Source organism: Numida meleagris, chromosome 4 (assembly GCF_002078875.1).
Source record: "Numida meleagris isolate 19003 breed g44 Domestic line chromosome 4, NumMel1.0, whole genome shotgun sequence".
Classification (NCBI taxonomy): Eukaryota; Metazoa; Chordata; class Aves; order Galliformes; family Numididae; genus Numida; species Numida meleagris.
The window spans coordinates 5692687-5716444 of NC_034412.1; the positions used below are offsets into that span (position 1 = coordinate 5692687).

At 35.8% G+C, this 23758-nt stretch overlaps 1 protein-coding gene across 29 annotated transcripts in view; it reads left to right on the forward strand.

The window, feature by feature from the left end:
• The window catches only part of NAALADL2 (N-acetylated alpha-linked acidic dipeptidase like 2), a 410961-nt gene that overhangs the window by 249471 nt on the left and 137732 nt on the right, over nt 1-23758 (forward strand). For all 29 annotated transcript variants that reach the window (XR_002438226.1, XR_002438227.1, XR_002438228.1 and 26 more), the window contains one exon: nt 7402-7521. Coding sequence is in view for 13 of the 29 variants with exons in the window: in XM_021395573.1 (XP_021251248.1) it covers nt 7402-7521 (120 nt within the window). In the remaining 16 variants the exon portion in view is untranslated. The remainder of the gene's footprint in view (nt 1-7401; nt 7522-23758) is intronic.

Sequence of the window (23758 nt, forward strand, 5' to 3'; positions counted from 1 at the left end):
TATCACTCACTGTTCTCATTGGAGCTCCTTTCTTCCATCTGAATGTATTCGTAATTCCAGAGTGTATTTTTCAGGCTTTTTACTAAAAGGACAATTTGGAGACCTATACATTTGTCTAATGCTTTTGGATACCAGAGTTCACACCAGATATGAAAGGTGTCATTTTCCTTTTCACAACTACATGTTTAGTTCTCTAGATATGACAAAATGCTGCTTTGGCTCCCAAATGTTTTTACAGCATTATATGGTTCGCCATCTCTCTGATTATGTTCAAGTGTGTGACGCTTGGCCAAGCGATGGCTGCAAGTACTACGTAAAAGAGTGTTTATTATACTCTGAAAAATTGAGTTCTCACTGATGCTTCTGAAAGTTCAAGATGGAATGGATAACCTCTTGTGCATAAATGTGTTTATCTGCATTTTTGAAGTAAGTGTCCACTTTATCCTGTTTCTAAGTATATATAGTAACAACATAGATTTTCTGTGCGGATAGCAAGCATGCATAGAACTAGAGCCAGCGTATGTATTTTGTGTATATTTTGCATGCAGTAATATGGGAGTTGATTGGCAAACAGACTTCTCATCCTTTGAAACTTGTGCAATTTTAAAATGGCAAAAATTGGAAGTCTGAATATTGTAAGGTTATTTTCTAGATATTTATTTTTGACACGGCCAGACTAGCTGGTGAAAAAGGTGGAAAAATTTAACAAAACTGAAACATTAGCCTCTAAGAAATTAAAATATTAAAGTTAGTTATAAAATGAGATATTTCAATTGCACTTTAAAAGATTCAAAAGCACTTCCATGTAATATTTCACATCAGTTGACACACACATTCTGTCTTTGATAGTGTTTGCATTCTCTTGACACTGTTTTTATGACCTGTCATTTTAGACAGGAGGTGATTTTCTTTCTTGAGGAGTGTAGGTGTAAACTTATATTTCACTGTTTTTCACAGAGAGCCTATGAACAAGCAGAACTAGGAGATATTGGTGCCTTGGGGTACCCCGTCCTGCTCTGCTAGGAGCTGACCCTTCCCTGCCGTAGCTGTCTAGCTGGCAGCTTGTGCCACGGCCTGCAGTAGCTGTGTGTACATGAAGCTTCCAGGCATCTTCTTGAAGGTGCCAGCATCTTCCCCAGGTTTTAAAATATATAACCACTACAGGAAAGAATGCTGTATTTTTTTATTCCGTACATATGATAAAAAGGCCATTGAATGAAGATGGTCTTCAGCCTCTGGATGGTTCATGTTCATGTTAGAGGGTAGCCAATAAAACCTGTCCTTTGCTCCAGTCTGGCCTTCAGAATTTGCTGAATTCTGACATTGTGGGAATGGATTCTGAAAATTTCACTGGAAATTTTAAGGCCAGGTTTAAATCACAGCATTATAATTTACCATGTATGTTTTATGATTTGTTTATTTTTAAAGGTAATATTGTAGCTAAACAATTCTGCTTGTTCTCTTCAGCTTTTCCTCAGTCTGTCTAATTTGTAAATGTGTATTTACGTTTACAGCTATCCCTGAATAAGCTCAACCAAGCAGGTTGGCAAATACAGATTACTGTTTCTTCTTAGGAAAATATGATCGATGTGGCTTTAATTTCACAAATAAGAAAGAATTGCCTGAATTTTAAATTTTGTCACTAATGAGCTTTATGAGATGACAAGCCTTCAGCACCACTTAATGAAAGCTTAGAATAATGAAATTTCTGATAGGTTTTTAAGCCTCAAATGATGTTGTGTCCTTCAGTGTTTTATAACCAAAGTAATGTTCTTAGAGATTTTAAAATAAATATCAATTTAATATGACTGAAAAAAATGTTTTACTTCAGAATACCTAAAAAATAAATTAGCATTTGAGTCTAATTAGAAAAGATGAAAAAACTAGGCTTGCCACATCGGATATCTCACTGAATATCATGAATTAAAAAATTACATTCAGATATTAGTTTTGCCTTCTGCTTAAGGGGAACTGGAAGAATGTGATCATGAGCAGAGGGAGAAAAAGTAAAAATGAAAGAAAAGAAGGAAAGATAAAGTTCAAAATAGATACAGAGGGAGGAGTCTACTGGATAAGCATTATCAACAGGGGACAGGATGCCAACTCAGATTTATCTGGGCCTCTGTAACCATAAAACACAGAAGAGGTTCTTTTCTGTAGGCTATAAAAAGGCTTCGATCTTAATTCAGTCTCCATGGGAGATAGAAGGATAAAAAAAAACCTGCTATAAACTATAAAGAGCAAGCAAGCCAACAAGTTAAACTCCAGTGTCTCTCTAAAAATGATACTGGAACACACAAGCAACCTGTAGGAGCATCCCTGCCTGGAATGGCGCTGTGTTGCTACAGATGTGGTGAGGGGAAGAAAGAGCACCTGAAATGTGTCTGCAACTAACTTTGCTCTGCAAGATCAAACTCTATCAAACTCTGAGGCTAAGGGACATAATTGTTTTCTCCTGTTTTGGTATTGCACTCTTGAACAAATTACAGTTTCAGATGTCATTGTAATGCTGCATGTAATTTTACGTGATAAAAACTAGACGCAAAGAATCTTTTCTGATTGTAAGTTGGCACTGTGGATCATATGGAATTACTCTGATATTTCAATGCAAGAATAGGAATATTGAAGTAAAAAAGCTTGTAGAGTAAGGTGCAAAAAACCACAGAGAAAATAATTTCTTGAATCTGTTTGAAGAAGAGTAATACTTGTTATTCAGTGAACAAAAAGGCATTTAATGATGTCCCCAAACATCACATTATGTGGAGCAACACTGATGTTCCGATTCAAGTCTGCCCAGACATCATGCATCAGAGGCAACTCTAAATATTTCTGAATTATATGATCATACTTCATCTTTTCCTGTTTTGGTAGTGCTGAACCTAGCAAGAGGAAACCAAACTTACTCTGCTTGCGCTTGGCTTCAGTGAATCCTAAGCACAAAGCAGCAGACTGATTCCACTTGTATTGAGTGCCATTACTTTAAGATAGTTAAGCTGCAGTCTACTTTTAGTTACACCTTCAGCTCTTCAGTTAAACTGGAGGTGGTAATCAGGCTTATGCCACAAAACCTACAAACACAGGAGGTCTTTTACTTCTCCATCCATATTCTGTCGCTCCTATACAAGATGACTGTGGTAGTTTATTTTGACTCTGGCTGCTCAAGCAGTAGGACAAACAAGGAGGTTTGGTTGGTAGCAATTAGATGGAGACAGCTGTGGTTCATTGAGAATCAGCTGGATGCTTTTGGCTGAAATAGGGGAAGCAGCTCCTGCAGAAATTGTAAGAGAACTTATACCGATTAATGAGTTCGCATACTTGGGCACAACAGTTATTTCCTTCTTTCTTCCTTTTTCCTTTTTTTAGAGAAGAAATGGTTTTATGTTTGCAGAGTATTCTTTGTATTTGTTGATGTCCAACTTGAATCTACAGCCAGCTTGAGTTTGTTTTTATGCCGTGCTGAATGTTGCCTTCGCACTCAGTTTCAGAGCTGCAAATGGGTTATACTGAAGTGTTACATTAATTTTAATCTCAGGTGCTGATCGCAAAATACTGTCTTCTCAAATATTATTTGCAAATGTATTTTTGAGTTTTTACTTCTGTCAGGATGAATAGTTGAAGGTCATTTACCTATGATTGGTTACACATTGGATGTTTGTTACCTTTATTGGGTGAACAACCTGAAAACGGTAGCTGAATATTGCGGGACAAATAAAGGGCATATTTTTGAATTAAAGAAGAGGATTTAGTATGTGTGAACACTCACTGAACTGAGGTATTGGTTCTTCTAGAATAACCTATCTTCTCTTTAGATAAATTATCTTTATTCTCAGGAATAATTGTCCTAAATAAATTGTATATGTAGTATTTAGTTTTCTAAAGTACTTATGGTTTTTTTAAGCTATCTGTTTCCGACACTCCCTGATCTATTTTGATCTATTTAACTTGTTCTTTGTTTCTAATTGCTATAGTATTTGCTAAGAAAGTGACATTTTAAGGTTGTATGCAATGACTTAGGGACTCCAACTGTTACCTACTTCATGCAGTTATGTATGTTTTTCCTTTCCAAGAGCTATCTTTCTGTTTTTTTCCACCCTTGACTGGGTGAAGAATGCTGTTTATTCTCTTTAATTTTGGTGAGAAGTAAAAGAGATTGGGAAAAGGCCCTTGGCTACCCTGTTTGTGGCGTTTTCGAAGTGCTTGACTTTGCAGGTTTTCTGGGATTTTTATCATAATTTTTAAGATGGAATGTTTACAACTCATTGAGCATCATCTTGGGACTTAGAAACTAATAATAAGTCTAACATAAAATAATTACTTTTTCTAAAAATGTTTGTTTTATTACCTACCCTTACTTCATTTCATGCATGGGGGAATACTTCTGAACTCCATATTGCACATCACAATTTGTTCCTAAATAGTCGTATCTTTCAAACAGCGTAGCATGAAACAATTTGAAGAGTAAGTACCCAATTCAAATGGATAAAACAGCTCATTGTTTAGTCATTTTCTAGTTTTAGGGTAAGAGGATTTACTCTTCCATATCTAAATCAAGTATACAAGTGCTCTTTTTCAGCATCTGATAAAAGGACGAGTTCTCTTTTGTTTTATGAATAAAATTATCCTACCAAAGGAAAGCAATATATCAAACATGGATTATTGCGGGTAGGGTATTCTACTTTCTTAAATCTAGAATCTGTAAAATGAGAATTACTTGCCATTGTAAGCATCTCTAAAACAGAGGAAAAAAACCTAATCTTTATTCATTGTTTTTGAGTTAAGACTGTTGTGACTAAAACAGAACTTCACGCAACATAAATAGCTATTTCTCGCCAGATTATTGAGAGGGTAGCACTTTTTCGATTAATATAGGTATCTCTAACATAATTTTAAAATTATACTTTTAATCTTTCATGCTAGAAAAAGGATCTGATTGGTTGAGCCCCAGCACTTACAGTAAAAGCAAAACTGACTACTCTGAGCCTGTGTTGCTGTATTGTATGTGATAAGATGTTGTTATTAACTAGTGCTGAATGATTTTCTGTGTATTACAAATTTTATGTTGCCTTCAGGTGTATAAGAAAGGAAGAAGCAGGAATCTTAAAAACTTTTACTCGGTCTGCTGTTGTTGAGTGCATACGGTGCTTGGAAAGGACCAACGAGCAGCACTTGAAAATGTGTTTTGCATCCATAAATTAACAGAGAACATCCAAGGGTAGTTGCTAAATACATTAATAATTGTGCAAACGTAGTAGTCTTGTTTACAGAATAGTAGATAGCATCCTGGAGGAGCAGCTAGCAAAACTAAGGTGAAGAGTCATGCGAATACGGGCAGGCATCTCATTTTCACACAGGCACACTGTGGAAGCAAATGGTTTGATACTTCATTATGCCATATCTTCGTGTATTGATTTTGCCTCAGGAAGAGACAGCGAAGTTTCTCATATGAGTGATGAAAGCTCTGATTTTCAGTTTGCTCGGGGGTAAGTGGGAAAAGCATTGGGTCCAAAGGGATTTAGAGGTCTCCTCAGAAATCAACGCGTAGATAACCTCTCAAGCTGCAAGACTTTTGAGACTAATAATTATTTCACTTCAGTGTACCTATTGACTTCTGTAGGTACAAATTAACATAAAGACGAGATCAACAAAATGTGGCAAAAACTGAGAACTTCAAGGAAGTAGGCTGATTAATTCCCTTTCTTCTTTTGAGGTGAACTGTGTATACCTGCATTAATTCTCTGAGATCTTTAAGTTAGGTAGAATATATCATGGCTTTCAATAATATCAAAAACTTAAGTCACTTGATTTTGTCATGCTTTTCAATACAGTGACACAGGAAAGCTTATATTGGATTTCAGCCTATACTCACAACTTGCATTTTTATATTAAGTAGTTTTCGTGTTCTTTAGATTGTAAAAACCCACACATATTAAAAAAATTCTGTAAGAAGTACAAGATTTTTTGTTCTTACATTTCAGTATTTGGTGTAAAATCTGATGTTTACCTGTTACAGAGGTGTTTAATTACTTTGGTTGAGCTTTCTAAAGACTGTTTATACAGCACTGATGACATGTTATAGACTTAGAAACTTGTTAACTTGAAAATTTAATAAAATGTATTTAAGAAAACACAGACCTTGGCAAAAAAAAAAATTATGAATTCAATTCACATGTTAAAGCACAAACTCATAGCGTTCAGATAGAATTGTATAAGGCTAAACACTTTCTTAAAATACCTGTGTTTAGGAATCTAGTGTAATTTCACACATCCTACACTGCCAGAATAACTGTTGGAAAATTTAAACAGCTTGTGTGAAGAAGTCCAAAATCAGAACTGTCGACTTTGGCAGTGTGTCCATAGTTACCAAAACTGAACTGAAAGAGAAACTTTTCCATCTTGTACTGCTTGTCTCATTTTAATTTTTAAATGTTTGTGTAATGTTTTCATGTTGTCTTATGTTTGTATTTTGTGTGAAAACTGTGTAAGGGATTTGGAGGTACTAGGATTTTCTTTGATGTCCTGAAATCTTCCTAAAAACTTTTAGCATACAAGACTAATTATCTTCATACTTGGTCTTTTATAGAGTTAATTGCTATAAATGTGTGAGAAAAATGCAACTGGTCACTCTTAAAATTTGTGTATGTAGATACACGTATTTATATGTGTGTTTATTAATCTATTTATGTTTATATACATCTATATATACATACTAAATCTTTAGAAACACATCTTGAATGTTTTATCCGTTACTGTCAGTGCTTGACATACTCTTGCAGTGTTCTAACTGAAGTGCTGAAGATCATCATGTAAATACTTCGTAGCTTTAAATAATATAAAAATATTAATAGAAAGGCTTAAGCATCAGAGCAGCGTAATCTGTTGTACATGTTTTATCTAATGCTGGGTAACTTTAAGTAAATACTTCAACACTGAAGCGAGGTTACTCAAGGCGCAGGACCCCATAATAAAACTGTGTATTGGTACAGTGTGTAAACCTAGGTATTGTCACAGGACCTGTTTAATCATTCACTCTTTCTTGAAATGCTTCACAAGACTCTGGTTCCCTTTAAGAAAATTAGCTGAGGTTAGTTATCTCTTACATAGTTCTATTTGCGTTCCTTTAATGAGGGGTAATCCTCATCAGAATCAGCAGAATCATTGACAAAAAATAAAATTCCAATTCTTATCACTATTGAGAAATTGTGTTTGAAAACTGCTAAGATAGAAATGTATTTGTCAGATTGAATTCTCAAGCTCTGAGGTCTTCCTATTCCAATGATTAGAAACGGGGCTAGGCAGAACTCCCAGCTGCTTGTAATTAGAGATAACTTTGTTTCTCCAGAATGAGCACCCTCCACTGATGCGTAGTTGTCAATATGTCCTGAACTATGTCCTCTCTTTCAGGCGGAACTTGTTGATATACAGTATGGGACCATAGAAGACTTGATCCGGATTCGAGCCACTACAAACGTGACCCAAAAAATTGCACTTCTGAAGCTAGGACAATCACCTTTACTTTATAAGGTTAGTTTTATGCTTACTGTATTTTAGTTGAATTATTATTTGAGTTTCAAAATAACAAACTGAGACCTTTCCCATTCTACCACAATAAGCAGATTATTGCTTTGGATTCTGCAGTATAGCTAGCCCCTTTGATCTACAGTGCCACTTACATGTTACAGTTATTTACTTTGCTGCATATCTTAGAGTGCCCCGTTGTTATGCTGTATCTTGCCTGGGTGTACTATAAACCTTTGGCAAATAAAGAAATCCTTAAAAGAAATAATAAAGGATGAGGGGAGGAAAAAAAAGGCAGCTAAGACGTTGTTGCATCTTTGCTAAAACTGTATGTGTAAGGCTGCTGAAATCTTGTTTCCACATTATCATAGGTAGCACTTAACCTGCTGGATATAGGCTGAGTGTGCTGGTAGAGGAAGCAGTGCACTTTGTGCTCTCCTACTCTCAGTTTCTGAGAGTCTTTCCAGTCCCAGGGGGCTGGGTCTAAACTCCAGTGCTTTTGGACTTGCTACAGATGTGCTGCTGCAAACGCTGAGATTGTGAGGTTGTAAGCAATCGCACACACTATAGGAGGACTATCACACTGGTTATGGATTTATTTAAGAAATTACATTGTAACTTGATTTCACCATTACATGATATAGTAGCGTTCTGTGGATAAGATACCATTGCCTTCCTCCTTCTTTCTTCCATCCTTACCACCTCAGAGGGAGAGAGAGACTGAGCTGGAGAACAGCATTAACTTTCATGGTGTTTCTGCTGCAAAATGTGTAAGCAGACTAACTTGAGATGCACAGATAGGCATTTATCCTTTCTTCTGTTAATTTTACAGGCACTCCTGTAAAGTCACTGGGATTTAGCAGCCTGTGGATGGGTTACCACAGGCTCAGAATGAGCATCATGGGTTTTTTTCCGCTCCCTCCTTCCTTGTTCTTTGGCTGCAGTTGTGCAGGGAGAAGAGTACAGGCATATGTGTTTGGTCATTCTCCTGTAAATCCAGCCCAGGCAGAGAGCACAGAGATGGAGCTCAATAGTCCATTTGCACCTTAGATATAATGGACTCCACACATAAAACACATTTAAACTCTGAATATCAAGTAACTGCCTTCTATTGCAAATATTTTATAAACAGAATCCCATTTTGCCTTTCAGAAAATACACTAGCCCAATAAATAATTAAACAATTCATTCCCAATTCACAGAAGCAATTATAAAACAACAGTAACTCCAGATCTTGTAATTAACAGAATCAGGATCTGCTCTGTCAGCCACAAGAAAGCACAATCGGGACCACAACACAGGTTTAGAAAATAAGCGCTTAATATTTTTTCTATAGGAATAATATTTGTCTTAATAAAAATGCCATTTTCAACTGAGTAGCTTTAGTTATTTGTCTAAATTATTTAGCTGCAATCTAATTAAGTTTGTGAAAGGTCAGTTATCATTGTTGGAACTTGGCTGTTGTGCATCATTTCCGCCAATAGATCTTACGCTGTATTTCAATGCCAGCTGACAAAAATAATGAAATAGCAGTTGGGGCTCATAAAATAGGAATTTGATAAAGATGCAAAGCTTGCTGTAATAGTGTTGTCTACAGTGCCTATGCAGTAGACCTGTTACCAATTTAATTCTGTTCCTGTATGCTCTTGCTATGTCTAAATTACCAAGTAGTGCAGCTGAAGGAGCAGAGCAAGACAGTTGAACCTGAGGACCGTCTTGGGATTTTTGCACTGGTTCTTCTGCAGCTTGGCCCAAAGGAGTACATGCTAATTAGTAGCTGAGCACTTATTTGCTCTTCCAGAAGTATCCATTTTTGCGTATTCAGAGCGTTGCATAATATGAACCAAAGTGTGATGAGAGGTTATAATCAGGAGATCAACTTTGAAAACACACTGCTGATCTGAACTAAGGAGGCAGGTCACCTACATATATTTTATGTGCCTTTAATAACAGTTGCTGAAGTCGTGAGTGGAAAATATAGCAATCCCTCAAACCTGTGTTGTGCTCACACAGGTAGAAAGTTTGCTTTTCTTTCTTATTTCTTCTTTCCGAGGTTGTAAACTGTCTTTTTTAGGATATAAATTGTGTCTCTTTGGCTTTGAAATGACCATAATCTTTTAAAAGTATGAGGAAAATAGGTGGGAGGATAGAAATAGTCTTTTGTAGGGAATATTTGAACTAAAAGAGAAAGATTGCATTAAACAGCTAGTCTTAATGGGCGCAGTATCTCACCACTGAATGCATTTCTTGTCTGCCTTTTCCCCCTGAAGTTTGCTTCTGTATTTACTGAGTCTGTTTTAGCAGAAGCTTTCCTCTGCCTATATTTTCCTTATCTCTGGCGCCCACGTGCTTGGTTTTACATCACATTAAAACAGAACACTAGGCCATAACTGAGCTGTCACTATTTATATATTTTACTGTTGTTCTTTCCATTTTCTGTATTTAACTTGCATTTTTCACATTTTAATGTTCTTTAATTTCTCATTATTATTACTTTATATTATACAAATATCTTACTCAGGATTTGGGCCTTATTTTTATAGAACTTTCTCCAAGATGCCTGAAGAGGTTTCATCTACATAACAGTTTTTAATCTTGTCTTTGTTTATCAGTTTTGCATTTCTGGTGCATGGGTACACTTTTTGCCTTTCAGTCTTTTACTGCCATCTAGACTGTTTTTCACATGTTCTTCCTAGGCTCATCTTTTGTGTTCTCATACTATTGATTTATTTTTAAGTCTCACTTGTTCCTTCTCTCCATATTGATATTACACAACGGTAGCTTAAAAGTGGGGTGAAAGAATGATAGAAATGGTTCAAGGGCTGGAGGAAGTTACAGTAGAAAGTAGGCAGAGTCACTGACAGAAGTACAATTTTCAGACTTCTATGGTTACTCCTAATGTGGTTTTGTGGCTACGAACTGGAACATTTTTGCGAGCCAGACAATTTCAGAGTAAGGAGGGGTTGGATTTGGAACAAGAAAAAACTTCTTAAGGAGAAAGCTGAAACTAGAGGAGTTTAAATTGGAGATGAAGCACAACTTCTGGAACCATCTTCCCCAGAAAATACTTGTTTTCTCCTACCTTCAAATTGAAAGTGACCGCCTTCGAGTATTCTCCTAGAAGGAAAATCTGCTACAGTCAAACAGTAATTATTTTTGGTGGAACTCATGTTATTGGGATATTGGTGAATTTCAGTAGGTGGCTACGTACAGTAAGTTAAAGCACACTCACTACGTCCTTGAATAAAAAGGATACATAATTGTAGGGAAAGATGATTAAATTTGTTACTAGTGATGAAACAAATAACTTTTGTGGTGTAAATTACCTTTCTTGGAAAGAGCAGCTTGAGTTGCATGCTGTGTTTGTAGGCAGAAACATCCTCTTCCAATAGTATAAAATGTGTGGTGACAAAAAGACTGATTAAGCCACCTCACCAGCACACAGCTACTCTGCCCTAAAGCTTGTCTGAGTATATGTCATGACTATGAGCACATAAAAGAAGTTAGGGGATGTGTTGTTCGTTTTGTTTCTTTTCAGGAAAAAATGCACAGTAATATCAATATGCAGACTCTGGAAATATTACTGGATTCATTTTTTGAAGAATGTTGCAAGTCTTGATCACAATTTAATCTTTGAGTTTGGGGATTCAAGGAAAAGCCATAATTTTTATCCAAAATTAACTTTTAATAGAGTAACAATAGCCCTGGAGGCCAAATCACTTAATCTTTACAATGTGCACACATTAACATTTTTCTTACATCCATTAAATGAAAATGTTGTGCTAATGTGTAAATATCTGTATTTATTTTAAATTTTCATAGCCTTCATAAATATTCATAGAACTGATTTTTAACTGTCATCAAGTTTAGAAATGTGGATGTTTGGCCCTTTATGCAGAGGTTCTTGGTAGCCACTTACAGGCAAAGATTTAGTAGATGGAAAACAGAATAAAAGTCATTTACAAAAGGACTTCTATTTAAAAACTGCATTTAAAATCACTTCAGTTTGGAAAGTCATTGCATATTTCTACTTCCTACATTGTTAGGTTGCTGGTATTTTTTTTCCCTTAACGTTGGATTCTTTCCATCTGGCATGTTTTATGGCTAGTGTATGCAACTGTAAAGATCACATTTTAAATCTCCGTTCAATTAGGACTCTGTCTCTCCTTCCCTCTCCTGCTCCTTCCATCTATATACATGTGTTTCTACATATGTATGTATACAAACTATATTGATAAAAAGTTTTTCAGAGATTCTAAACACCTCATATGTGTTTCATTATTAAGGACAGTGGGTTTTTTTTTGTTTTGTAGGATGGATTTTTTTTTCCAAGGCACCTAAAGTGTTTACATACCCACTTCCCCTAGGAGTACTGTGAGATTTATAATGATATTATATCCTCTTGAGAAGCTCTTCTTGAAAATTCGAGCCGTGTGTCTGAGTAGTATGAATAAAAGTTATAGAAGCGTATAAAACTAGACCTGCAGAACTGGATTGGAAGAGATCACATAGTCCATTATTTACAGTAAACCGACTGTATCTTCTGTGATTCCTGGTAATTCTTTGACTTCTTTCTTAAGTACTTTCAGAGTAGAAATTTCATAATCTTCCTCAGTAATGATTTCCTGGACTGCACCATTCAATACTGCATGTAAAGCCTGTTAATTTTGTCCTGTGTGCTGAGAATATGGCAGACTCCATTTCCTCCACAGTAACCTCTTATATCATGCTTTTCAGTTTTCTCTTCTGTAGACTGAAAAAAACTGTTTCTCCCGGTCTTTTTTCATATTGTTTTGTGTAGACCTTCAGTTGTCCTATATATTGAACTCCCTTCTTCTAGTTCAAAACTGACATTTGTTTTTTTTTTTTGTTTGTTTGTTTTTTCCCCAAAAACTGCAGTTGGTGTTTCATCTGAGCTTGGTCACAAATTTCTACAAAACCTCTTCCTTAGTTCTGTTTTCACAATTGCTTAATTATGCTTAAGTGTAGTAACACTCATTTGAATAGCATCTGGTTTCTCAGGATTTCTGCTAGTTATTTTCTTTTTAAAATCTTATCCCAGTTGCCAAAATCATGAGTTCCTCTTGAATAGTCAAAGTTAATTTCAGATTGTTTGATAATCGTCATACTTGTTGATGCAGAGTTTGTGGTTTGCCAAGTTGTATTCCTACAAAATCTGCTAGTTCTTACTTTGCCTTTGAGGAAGCACTGAATGCCTTGTGGTAATCAGTACTCTTCTGTAGTCTTTGTCTGCCTTGTAGAAGATCCCTTCTTACAAGTCTTCAGCTTTTGTTAGTGTTCTTGAACCCTCTTTTTCCCCAAAGATTTCATAAAGTTTAATTCGCTCATGTTCTTAACCTTCCCCTTCTCAAACAGTTATTTTCATCTGTTAGATACAATCCAGTCTGAAGAAGGCTTATTTGCTTTTTTTCCCCACTTCCAATACAAAAAAAAAAAACAAAAAAAAAACCCACCTCTGTGCCTCCAATAAATTTGCTGGACAATTGTCTGTATGAAAGAACTGTTTATCTAATTGTTTTCATATTATCATCAGTCTTGTTTTGAACGCTACTTTTAGTCACCTATTTACCTCTTCCTTATTTCATGATTCATGGAATGATAATGTACAAGCTATTTTGCTGTTTAGTGATTACTGAGAAATTTTGTTTGTTCTGAAGACCGTGGGTCTTTCTTCATCTGAAAGCATATCAAATTTATAAGATTGATAGATGTACTTCTCAATTATATTCCACCTACTTTGATAACAATAGTTCCTTGTTCTTTTGAACAGAAGGAACAAGCTATAACAGCTAATTAGAGAAACCTCAAGATAGCCTGCCTTGAGGTCATAAATCTGTTGTGTTTGAGTGACGGAAAAATCCATCCCCAGCCCACGGAGTACACATGCTTGAGTTAAAAAAGGAAAAATATCTCTGCACAGATTTATCACTTAATGTTTCATCCTGAAGTCATATTTTAAATTTTTATTTACAAACATATTTTAAAACAGAGCTTAAAAAAGTGAAAGTGCCAATTCTGATATGTTTTTTCTTTGTGTGAGGTACCATGGGAAAGAAAATTGAGAGATGATATTGACTTGAAATCTGTTGTTGACGATTAAAAAAAAAAAACTTAAAAGTGTGGTTTTGCGCTGCTGATGGGAACCAAATCACACTGAGCTCTATTGTTCAGTTCGTAAATAGCTGTTCTACTCAGAATAATTTAAACCAAGCATGTCGATTTACCTTGTACTTATTCCAGCATTTGAAGGATGATGTACTGTGACCCAGACCACCTAAACGTGAAACAATGCCAGTAGAGTTATAAATTCAATCTGTATCCCTCCAGATGAATATGAAATAGTTGACAAAAATTTGCTCTCTTATCCCTTTAGTTGAGTGCACTGCAGTAAATAAAAGCAGAGAAAGAATTCCTACTCTATACAGCAAAAGTGGGGAAAAGAATTCAGGCTCGAAAGCAGTAAGATGAATATGTAAGGGATGGTTTAGGAGAAAAACAATTGATGTCTGGGAGGAAGCATAATTGTAGCTCAGCTTGTCAATATTCTCTGCTAATTAACATTTTGTTTGCATCAGTAAGAGGACTTTCAGTTATTACTCATTTCCTTTTCAATTACAAAACCCTGTGTTTGTTTGGAGGGAAGGAGAAGTGTGCTATTAGCAGAGTAAATGAAGGGACATATAAGATAAATAAGCAAAAGTAGACATTGATTATTTTGCATTTCTGATGTGACAGTATTTTTCCAGAATGTTTTTTGTAGTCATTGCTGTCTTGCGTACATATTTGTATTCCTAGTTCAAGTTCCTATTCTCTTTCTCTTCTGGACTGATACGAAGGTTCCTGAAGTTCCACTGCTGAATCAAACAATAAATTCTTAGCTATTTCACTGTGTATGTTTTCTTGCAATCTTTGGTAATACTGAGCACTTGTTTTTCTCTTAGGAAATAAATTCTAAATATTCCCATGCTTAGTTGGATGTTTAATTTCACAAATATTAAATCCATCTTTTGAAAAATTAGTCCAGTTCTATTACAAATCATTTCCTGAGGGAACGTGATGACCATTTTACAGCAGATCTCCTGATAGTACAGTACGTCGTTCTTAGAATGACTAAGAGTATAAGTGGCTTCCATTCAAAAATGGAAGATGACTGACTCATTTAAAAAAAAAAAAAAAAGATTCTGACATCTTCTTAAACTCTTGTTGAATTTTAGAGGGGTGAAGACAAGCATAATTTTCTATTTTATCAAGCCCTTAAAAAGTGAGTAGTAAATGCGATCATGCAATTTACTGAGTGCTCTGAGTCCAATTTCCTGAGTCCTGATAAATAGTGCAAAGTCGAGTGAAATGGCTTTGTTGTGAGGCAGTTGTTCTGAAGCAGAGCTGAAGCAAAGAAATCCATTGCCTCTATTTGTACCTCAGAGCCTTACATCCACACAGCTGATCAGATGCTTTACACAGCTTGTCTTTCCGTCATAAAATCTAAACCGTTCAAATCAGATGCACTAGCCATATTTCTGCAGTGGCCTTGGCACTTTTCCTGCTGCTTGTATATAAGGAATTTAAGGGCATTTTTTTTCTGCCCAAGCCACTAATTGATCTAGCTCTTCACATTTATTGAACTTGGACTTCACAAAAGAACCATTCACAAGTTATATGGGCCTCTCTTCATCACGTGTGTTTCCCGCACATCCTGTTCAATTTCAACAACAGCTGAGAAAGTGAAAAAGAAAACAGAAGATAAGAGAGCTTTGAGCAGAAATGGAATGAATATGTAAAGTCTCATTCTGTCGGAACATATCTATGGGCGTGTAGGTTCTTTGAAAATATCAGATGCTGAAGTAGTGCCATCATCCATCCCAACCGCTCACCCAAAAAACTCTGAGAGGATAATTATAGACCAGTACTGTACATGCTGGATATTTTTCATGTTTATAGCGACCATAGGACAATGCCTTCTTTCTTTTTTTAATTTTTTATTTTTATTTTCTTGTTTGTCCTTTTAAAATGAATTTAAGTTAGACAGTTAAGAAAAAAAATGTTTCAGTAATTTAGAGGGTTGTGAGAACAGAAACAGATTTGAAGATGGTTCTATGGAAATATGTCCAGGTGCAGAACTTGATTGGATATGTGTTTATGTTCTGCGTGGCTTTCAGAGCTTGTCTGTGAGAACTGGTTCACTAAATCATTGCTCGTGATTTATAGATGAAGGTCTGGATTCTGGCCTTACAAATACATCTGCGGTTTGCATTGTGATCAGAATTTCGAATGAAACTGTGGTCTTGCTGAATGCTGATTGCCAGCCTTTTCATTGGTGTCAGCAGAATCACATTTTTAGACTTTATATTCTATAGCCTATAGAAGTTCTTGATTGTTTTCCCTAGTATTATTTACTACTTCTAGATTTTCTGTAGCTGAATTTTGTGGAACATAGCTGCATAAAATATATAACCGCTTGTCCTCAGGGCTTGGAAAAGTCTGGGTTTTTTTCTTTTTTTTTTTTCTTTTGGCATGGGCTAGCAGGGCACTTTTGGCATTATATGTTTTTCATTTTCTCTTTTTTTCCTCTACACTGTGGTGAAGGAGCCCTAGAAAAACGAAGTCAAAATGTTACTTTTATTGATATGTAGACATGGATTTGAAAAGACGAACACCGAGTCCATCATTCCAAATGTATTTGCACGCTCTTGGCAACTTTAGTCACTCCGACTATTTTCATTTGACAAAACATGAAACGATGTTTCTGTGCAGTAGGTTGTATTTCTACAGTTAACGCATTTTTTACTTAACAGGAATATTGTGTATTTCAATATGAGAACCGAGGCATTTTAATTTCATCTTTAGGTCTGAGTAATTAATTCACTGGCAGTACCTTGCCCAACAAAGTTAAATTTATCTTTATTGTTTACTCTAGGTTCAAATCTAAATAAATGGCATTTTGCTTCAATTTATTTTATCCTACTATATTCCGATGTTTCTAAGTGGGTCTGGCTTTTGTGTGTGGTGTTTTTTTGTGTGTGTATGCTTGGGGGTTTTTTTTGTTCTTTTTGTTTTGGTTTTGGTTTCTAATTTTGAATGGATTCTAAGCCATTTTCTGAGTGCAGTTAATTCTCCACATTCAGAATGGTGTTGCGATAATTCATGGTGATTGTCTTCAGGAAAAAACTTTTTTTTGGCTTTTTGATACGAACAGGTCAACTAAGGATGTTGTATGTGAAAGGATCCCTGAGCTTCCTGATTCTCACTGGTGCATAATACAGAAGTTGCTTAAGCACATTCACAGTAACATAGCTAAAATTGGTGGAGGCTGCTTTACACAATCATCTTGGGATTCCATCAGATAAACAGTAACTTTCAATTGATAATTCCTATCACTTTCCCATCACTTCTTCAATTCAAATTTCTCTAAAAATCAGGCTCTTCATCAGATGAAAAAAATAATTCCTAAAATACTGTTGCTGATGATGGCCTTGTAATTGTAAATAATCATGTGCATTGACGGAGGTCTGTCAGGGCAACACATTTACATCTAGATACAGGTAATATTTTAGACAGAGGACGGAGTATTTGCATTTTGTGAAGGCTGAAGGAGTGCCTGCACTGACAATTGAACCTTTTATTTATGTTTTCCCACTGCAAGCTGTTATGCAGCCGTCATAAGAACTCTTACCAAACAGCTTCAGAATGGCCTTGAGGTGACCTAGAGAGGCTACCTTTTTGCTTTAAAAAAAAAAAAAATTAAAAAAAAACTTATTTTTCATTTCCAAGTCGATCTTGGTTTTTCTGAGAGTGGGAAGTGCTTATGTTGCCTTTTATAGCAGTATTCAGTTATCTGCGATGGTTTTATGATATAAATTGTCCATTAGGGAACTGACCTAACAGCTCATTTCAGTCCGGCCTCAGAGAAAGAAAGATAACGTTTAATCCACTTAACCACTTGACCATGTCGCAGTCTGTTTATCATATGATAGTGTATATGAGAAAAAGGCAAATCCAGATCTGCTGGTTCAGGTGATTCTTGGACTCCAAGTTAAAGAAATCTTCGTGATGTATCACAAGTCAGTTATTGTACACCTGACTGCCATGGATGTTGCTCTCTTTCAATAGCTCTGCACTCGTAGCAATGCAGGCCATCATGTGTATGTGCGATACACTGGATCTACTGTTTCCAATATCAGACAAATGTTATAAGCTTCTCACAGGCTGAGCTTGGCAGTGTAAGTTGGCTCCAGTGTAAGAAGCTTAAAACATGAGGCTTAAAAAATGAGATAGAGGGAAGACATTCAGAAAGCATTAGGAGAATTGTGCGTAGCCTCCTTCTGTATAACAACTATATGTAGCTGCAATCTCATTCAAAACAATATCTACCTTTCTTGTTTTAAAAGATCCAAGAAATAGATTATAATGCTTGCACTGTACTTTACCCTTGACATTAATGGGAGCATCTTTAAAAAATATCTTTTGCTTTAACCAGCAAAAATGTTATTGGAAGTGTGATATAGAATATGATAAAATTAGAGACGCTTTCCCTTGGGAATATTTATTTTTAATTTCATTCATTTTCAGTGTGTTGTGATTCATCAGAAATTAGCTAATTGTGAGAGGTAGAGCATTTTAAAAAATTTGCGTAGTACAGATAAATGAAGTCTACGGTCTCTAAATAAATAACGTTCATGTAAGCAGTTATTTTAAAGGATTTTTTTTCTGAAATTGTTAGTTGATGTCTCATGGCCAAGGTGTGTTACATGACAGTTTGGTTTGCCTCTGAAGAAGTTTATAGGTACTTGGGAAATAGATATTTTTTAACGTTACTAGTATCTTATTCTTTAACTGTACTCCAAGAGGAGCAAAAAAAATCATAGTCAAAGACAGATGTATGTCTCCTTAAAGAGGAAGCAACACTTCCTTGTGTTGACTGATGTTGATTTAAATCTTCATAATGGTGTCTTGTTAACATTTTGTTCAAATTGATTCCAGATCTTACAGCTTCATTTTGGAATCCAGGTTGTTAATAATTTTTTTTGGACAAAGCTTATATATCATGTATCTTGAAATCCACATACTTGAGTTTTCTAGCTAAAGCCATCTGGGATTTTTATGCTGATGGTTGATACATTATGTTTATTGCTTTAGGAAATTTAGAGGAGAAAGGATGATGTGAAGTGATCATGCTGTAATACAAGTGTGATAATATATGGCTTGGAATTTTACAACTGTCTGAATATAAGTCCTGTGCTTATTGTTAGATGTATTTATTATAAATGAAACTGAACACAGGCTGCACATAGACACAGGATGCATATGGTTATGGAAATTAGTGGTTGAATAAGGCAAGCAATATACGATAATTTTGGCAATATTAAAGAATATAAATATACAGAGGAAATGTCACTGGTAAAACATACTTTAACTTATCACCACCAAAAAAGTATGTTCTTTGAATTCTTCTCCTTAAGTATGTACTTCATAGGCTACTTCAGAAGGTAAATAAAGCAGCAGTTACTCTCTTATTAAAGAGAGACTTGTATATTGCTCCAGGATTAGCATAGCATCGCTACAGTTGAGAGCCATCTTCTACACAGACATACATGTGCCCTTCAAAAGCTTTGTGTCTTTTTGCATCTGTCTCAAATGTGGGCAGAGTGAGAGACTTTGGAAAGAACCACATCCATCACAGACTTGTAAATTCAGAATTGAGTGTGTAATTGGGCAAAGGCTTGAGAGGATTTCTCGGACTTTCTGTTATTACCTGATCTCTGATCTCAAACTTGTACCTTTGCTGCCTTCTGGTTGCTAGGAGATCATCATATGAAGTGTCTTTCTTGGAACTATGTGTTTCAGAACAGAAACATTCAAAAGACTCATACAAAATTTAAATGTTATGTTTTTCCAAAAAGTATTAAGCCCCTCCAGAGAAATGGAAGTAACTGTATTGACTACTTTGTGTTTGTTGAAAGGGCATCCAAGTAAATACTCAAATGCAAGAAGACAGATTAGTTAACAGGGCCTTCTGGAAAATTACAGCAATTTTGTTCCCTATCAAAATAGCTTAGATCGTTATGGAAAGGAAAAAAAAATAAGCAAACTAAAAAACACAGGGAAGTATTTTAAAAGATGCGTAGACCAAAGAATAGAAAATCTCTGGTTTATTGTTGGAGAGCAGCCCACAGCTTTTTCTGATGGTCTTTTACCCTCGTTTTGAACTCAGTCATAAGACTTATTTTTCCAGCTGGGGTAAAAGAATCGGTTCATTCTAATAGTTATTGCAAATTTGCTTTTCTGGAAAGCAGTAAGAACCTGTTGACTATGAGATACTTTAAAACCATGGTTTGTCCATCACCAATTTGTTGATGTGAATTCTGAAAGAAAGGTTATTACAAAAATTGGGAATAGTCAGAAGTTAAATGCTTGTACTCAAATCCAGAGAAGACTGTAGATGATAAGCCTGGAACTTAGCATCAGTGATTGAGTTGAAATGAACGTAAATATTTCTAAGACAAACTTCAAAGTCTACAATTTTTCTAATAATCAAAGTTTGTCTCATGGGGTGAAAAGAGTTGAGCAGTGCTAAGGAAGATTTTTACTGTCAGAGCTGCCTTTAAACTCTGTGTCTTCACGGAATGTCACATGAGCAGATCATTATCTTTAGATGTCTCGTTTCAAAGAGCAGTTTAATAGATGCTGGCAAAAAATAAAATAAAAGACAAGTTAAATTGGTGTAAAGCTGGTGCAACTCTATGAAGACTTAAAAGGAAAAAAGAAAGATTTATGTAACAAGTAGTATCCTTAATATAATGAATGTTTTCACATTTTCCATTAATAAGTGATGCAAAAGTAATCTTGCTGTTTGTAACCCTGAACTGGCATTCTTATCACCTTTTCAAAGAGTTGCAAGGAATGGTAAGTGCAAAGGTTACTCCTCGCTGCTACTCTGTCACCAGAGAAAAGGAATTAATAGGAGAATACAGACATTTCTATTTATGCTGGTTTTCTCCTTGCTTCATTTGCGAAGATGTTGCATGAGAAATTGCATATCTGAACTTGGAACTATTCTCTGCTTTTCTGTATACCCCTATGCTGTGCTGAACACCTAGGGGTATGAATGTCATCTTCATTTCTATGGCAGACTGTTCATTGTGTGGCCTTGCAGCACAATATTGTGTTATGCTTGAGCTTTTATTTGTTGGTGGGTTGGTGGTTTTGTTTGTGAGTTGTTTTTTTTTTTTTTTTTTTTTTTCTGGAGGATAAAATAGTGTATGCTTTAATGGCTTTCACTGAAAGTTCTGTCTCAAGAGAAAGCGGTGGTGTAACAGAAATTGATTGATCTTGGGTTACATTGTATTTCTTTTTCATTCATCATCTAACTGCAGTATTCTATGTTTATGTCATTTAGAAGTCAGTTCAGTGTAGTTCTGTGAGCTGTAAGTGGTGCTAAATCTTTTCAGTGGGCCCATTAGAGAGAACTGTTTTTGCTTTTAACATACAAGGTTTTGAAAGATATTTTCTTTCAGTCTGTCCTTACCTTCCCCCAAAAATTGTCAGAGAGATAAAAATGACCTAGCGAATCTCTCCTATGAATTTACAGTGGCTGCTGTCCATGACCCAGCTGGTGAGAGGAGTGATGGGGAGCAATTGTGTTCCTAGAGTATCTTTCTTAACCACTTTTGGTATTGGGTTCTTCCTTTCCTAATCACTACATAAGAAATCTTTATGACAATAACTGGGGCATATTTTTTACATTTTATGTTTTTCCCTCCTTCTTCATGACAAGGCAAGGCCATAACTTTGGATGGATGTTTTGGAACTAATTGTATACTAGTGTTATTGCTTTTTTTTGTTGTGATTTTTTTCTTTTTTTGTAACTGTTAGGGAATGGACAACTTTGTAGTGCTTTGTGATTGCCAAACTAATACAACTGCCACCCCTGTTTTCATCAAGTACTGCAACCTTGGACCTCCTTCGTGTAGCTCTTTCTACTATTTCATTTTGGTGAAATGGGCTATTTAGTAGGTCACAGGAGGAGCCAAATCTCTGATTTACTGATGTGCTAAACAGTAGTGAGAAAGGACCTCAGAAGAAAAAAAGAAAAAAGCTGCAAATGTTGACTTTAACAGCTGCTGTATGTTTTGTGTAGATGTCCTGCAGTTGTGCTTTACCCAAGTTATACATGAAGTGGCACTTTTCTTTATTGCATATTCTACAATAGACCCTGGTGTTCAATAGGAAAGATACACCGAGGTTATGTTCCGTGTAGCACAGTTAGTGAAAAAGGTCTTGTGGAAAATCTTCCATTTTCAGAAATGTCAACCATGGAAAAATGGAAGCTAGCCAGATTTCGGATTTTGAGGATTTCTAGGGGAGCTTGGGAGTGGAGGTTAGTACTGATAATTTATAAAGAACTTTTATTGCTAAGGTTTTTAATAACTTCTTTAATATTTTTTGTTTTCAAAATAACTTCATACACGGGGGCATGTTCCTTATGATCATTTATTTTATCATTTCTGGCTTATGAGTGTTTTTCTAATAAGGAAGATAAATAAGTTCATTTCATGTATTGATTTACTTAAAGGGATGCCAAACAAGTAGTTAAACACTGCTGTTTTCTATAAGTAAAACTAAAATATTCATCCACCAATTAATAATCTGTAGTTTTCCTAGCTGATATATAGATACGCCTGAGGCTTACATATAGCATTCTCTATATCATTATATGTTCCACTTAAAATCATAACATTAAACAAAAAAAAAAAAAAAAATTTAAAGTACCTAACAATTGTTTTATACAATATCTAAGAAGACTGTTACCATACCCAAGGCATTTTAAATGCACCCTGATACAGTGTAACACCCCAGAAAATATACCCCATGAGCTGAGGACATGTTCTGTACTTTCGCAGAAATGTGGCTTTTCATAGAATCTCTCGGGACAATAATTGTGAAAATAATAAAATAATTGAAGATGATTTTTTTTTTTGCACAGGTCTAATGAAGGCAGTTGTGTTTTAACAACCTAACAGATGCCCTAAAATGCAATTACTCGAGGCAGCAAATGTGCCTTAATTAAAAACGTACAGCTGATTGTTATGTGGATTGTGAGAACATCTGCTAATATCTTGATAGATTGTATGTAACATCAACAAGAACAGAGCTAGTGAAGTCTAAATCCTGCTTTTATCTTGGAGATGGTTGATCAGAGTATGACTTGGACTGTTTGCATTTTAACTTTGCTGTCTTTCAGTACTGGAAAACATACTCAAGGCACACAAGCATATCCCAGGTGAGGACTGCATCTCTTACACAAGTTGAGAGAATCAAAGATTACAAGTTTACATTGTATCTGATGCAGCAGATGGGGTGTTATGCAAGTAGTTATCTGCCTTTCTCTCTACTTATTATTCTTGCTAATTATTATTTGGCAATTTTAAAAACAGCATTTTTTTCCTCAGTTGTTGCCTGCCAACAACAGCAACTGTGGTGGTCTGGAGCCACTAAATACCCAAAGCTTACTACTTTGTTTGGAGAATTGTATGTGGAAACCACTCATAAGTGTGGGAAATTATGTGGAATTAATGCAGAGGTTGAGTGAATAATGGCTATGACACCCAGAATCCCCAGGAGTAGCTGTACCAGACAGCTAGGCTAAATCAAATGCACAAAACTCTACGCATTCCTGGCTTTTAGGTGCACGCAATACACGGACCTCTGCTGCTTACTGTGTCTAGCAGTGTAGAACATCTTGATTTAATTCTTCAATTTGTCATCATGCCCGTCACTTCTGTTAGCAGATTGAGCACTAGAATTTGGGGATCCCTTTTCTGAGGTTAAGGTACAAGTTGTTATCTTTTGCCATGCTCTCAGTAGACTTGCCACTACTCCTTAGCCATGAGGGCTTCCCTTGCTGACAGAGGACAGTCTTTAAGTGAGAAAACTATCTCTGGTGTTTGTGCCTGGTATGCAGCGTAGGACAGTGACGGAGACAGGTCGCTATGGTTTTCTGTAAGTGAAGTGCTGTAGGTGGGCAAACAGTGTTTACAAATTACTCGTGTTGGCATTACTGCAGTTTTCTAAATGTAGCAGAACAAAACAAAAGGGAACTACGTACAGTTGTCTGCAGGCTGTGGTTGTATTGGCAGTTTGGTGTTCTTTCAATTAAAACTTAAGGAGAATGCATAAAATATAACCTAGAGTCTAATCAGTTTATTCCTGATGATTTACCAAGATT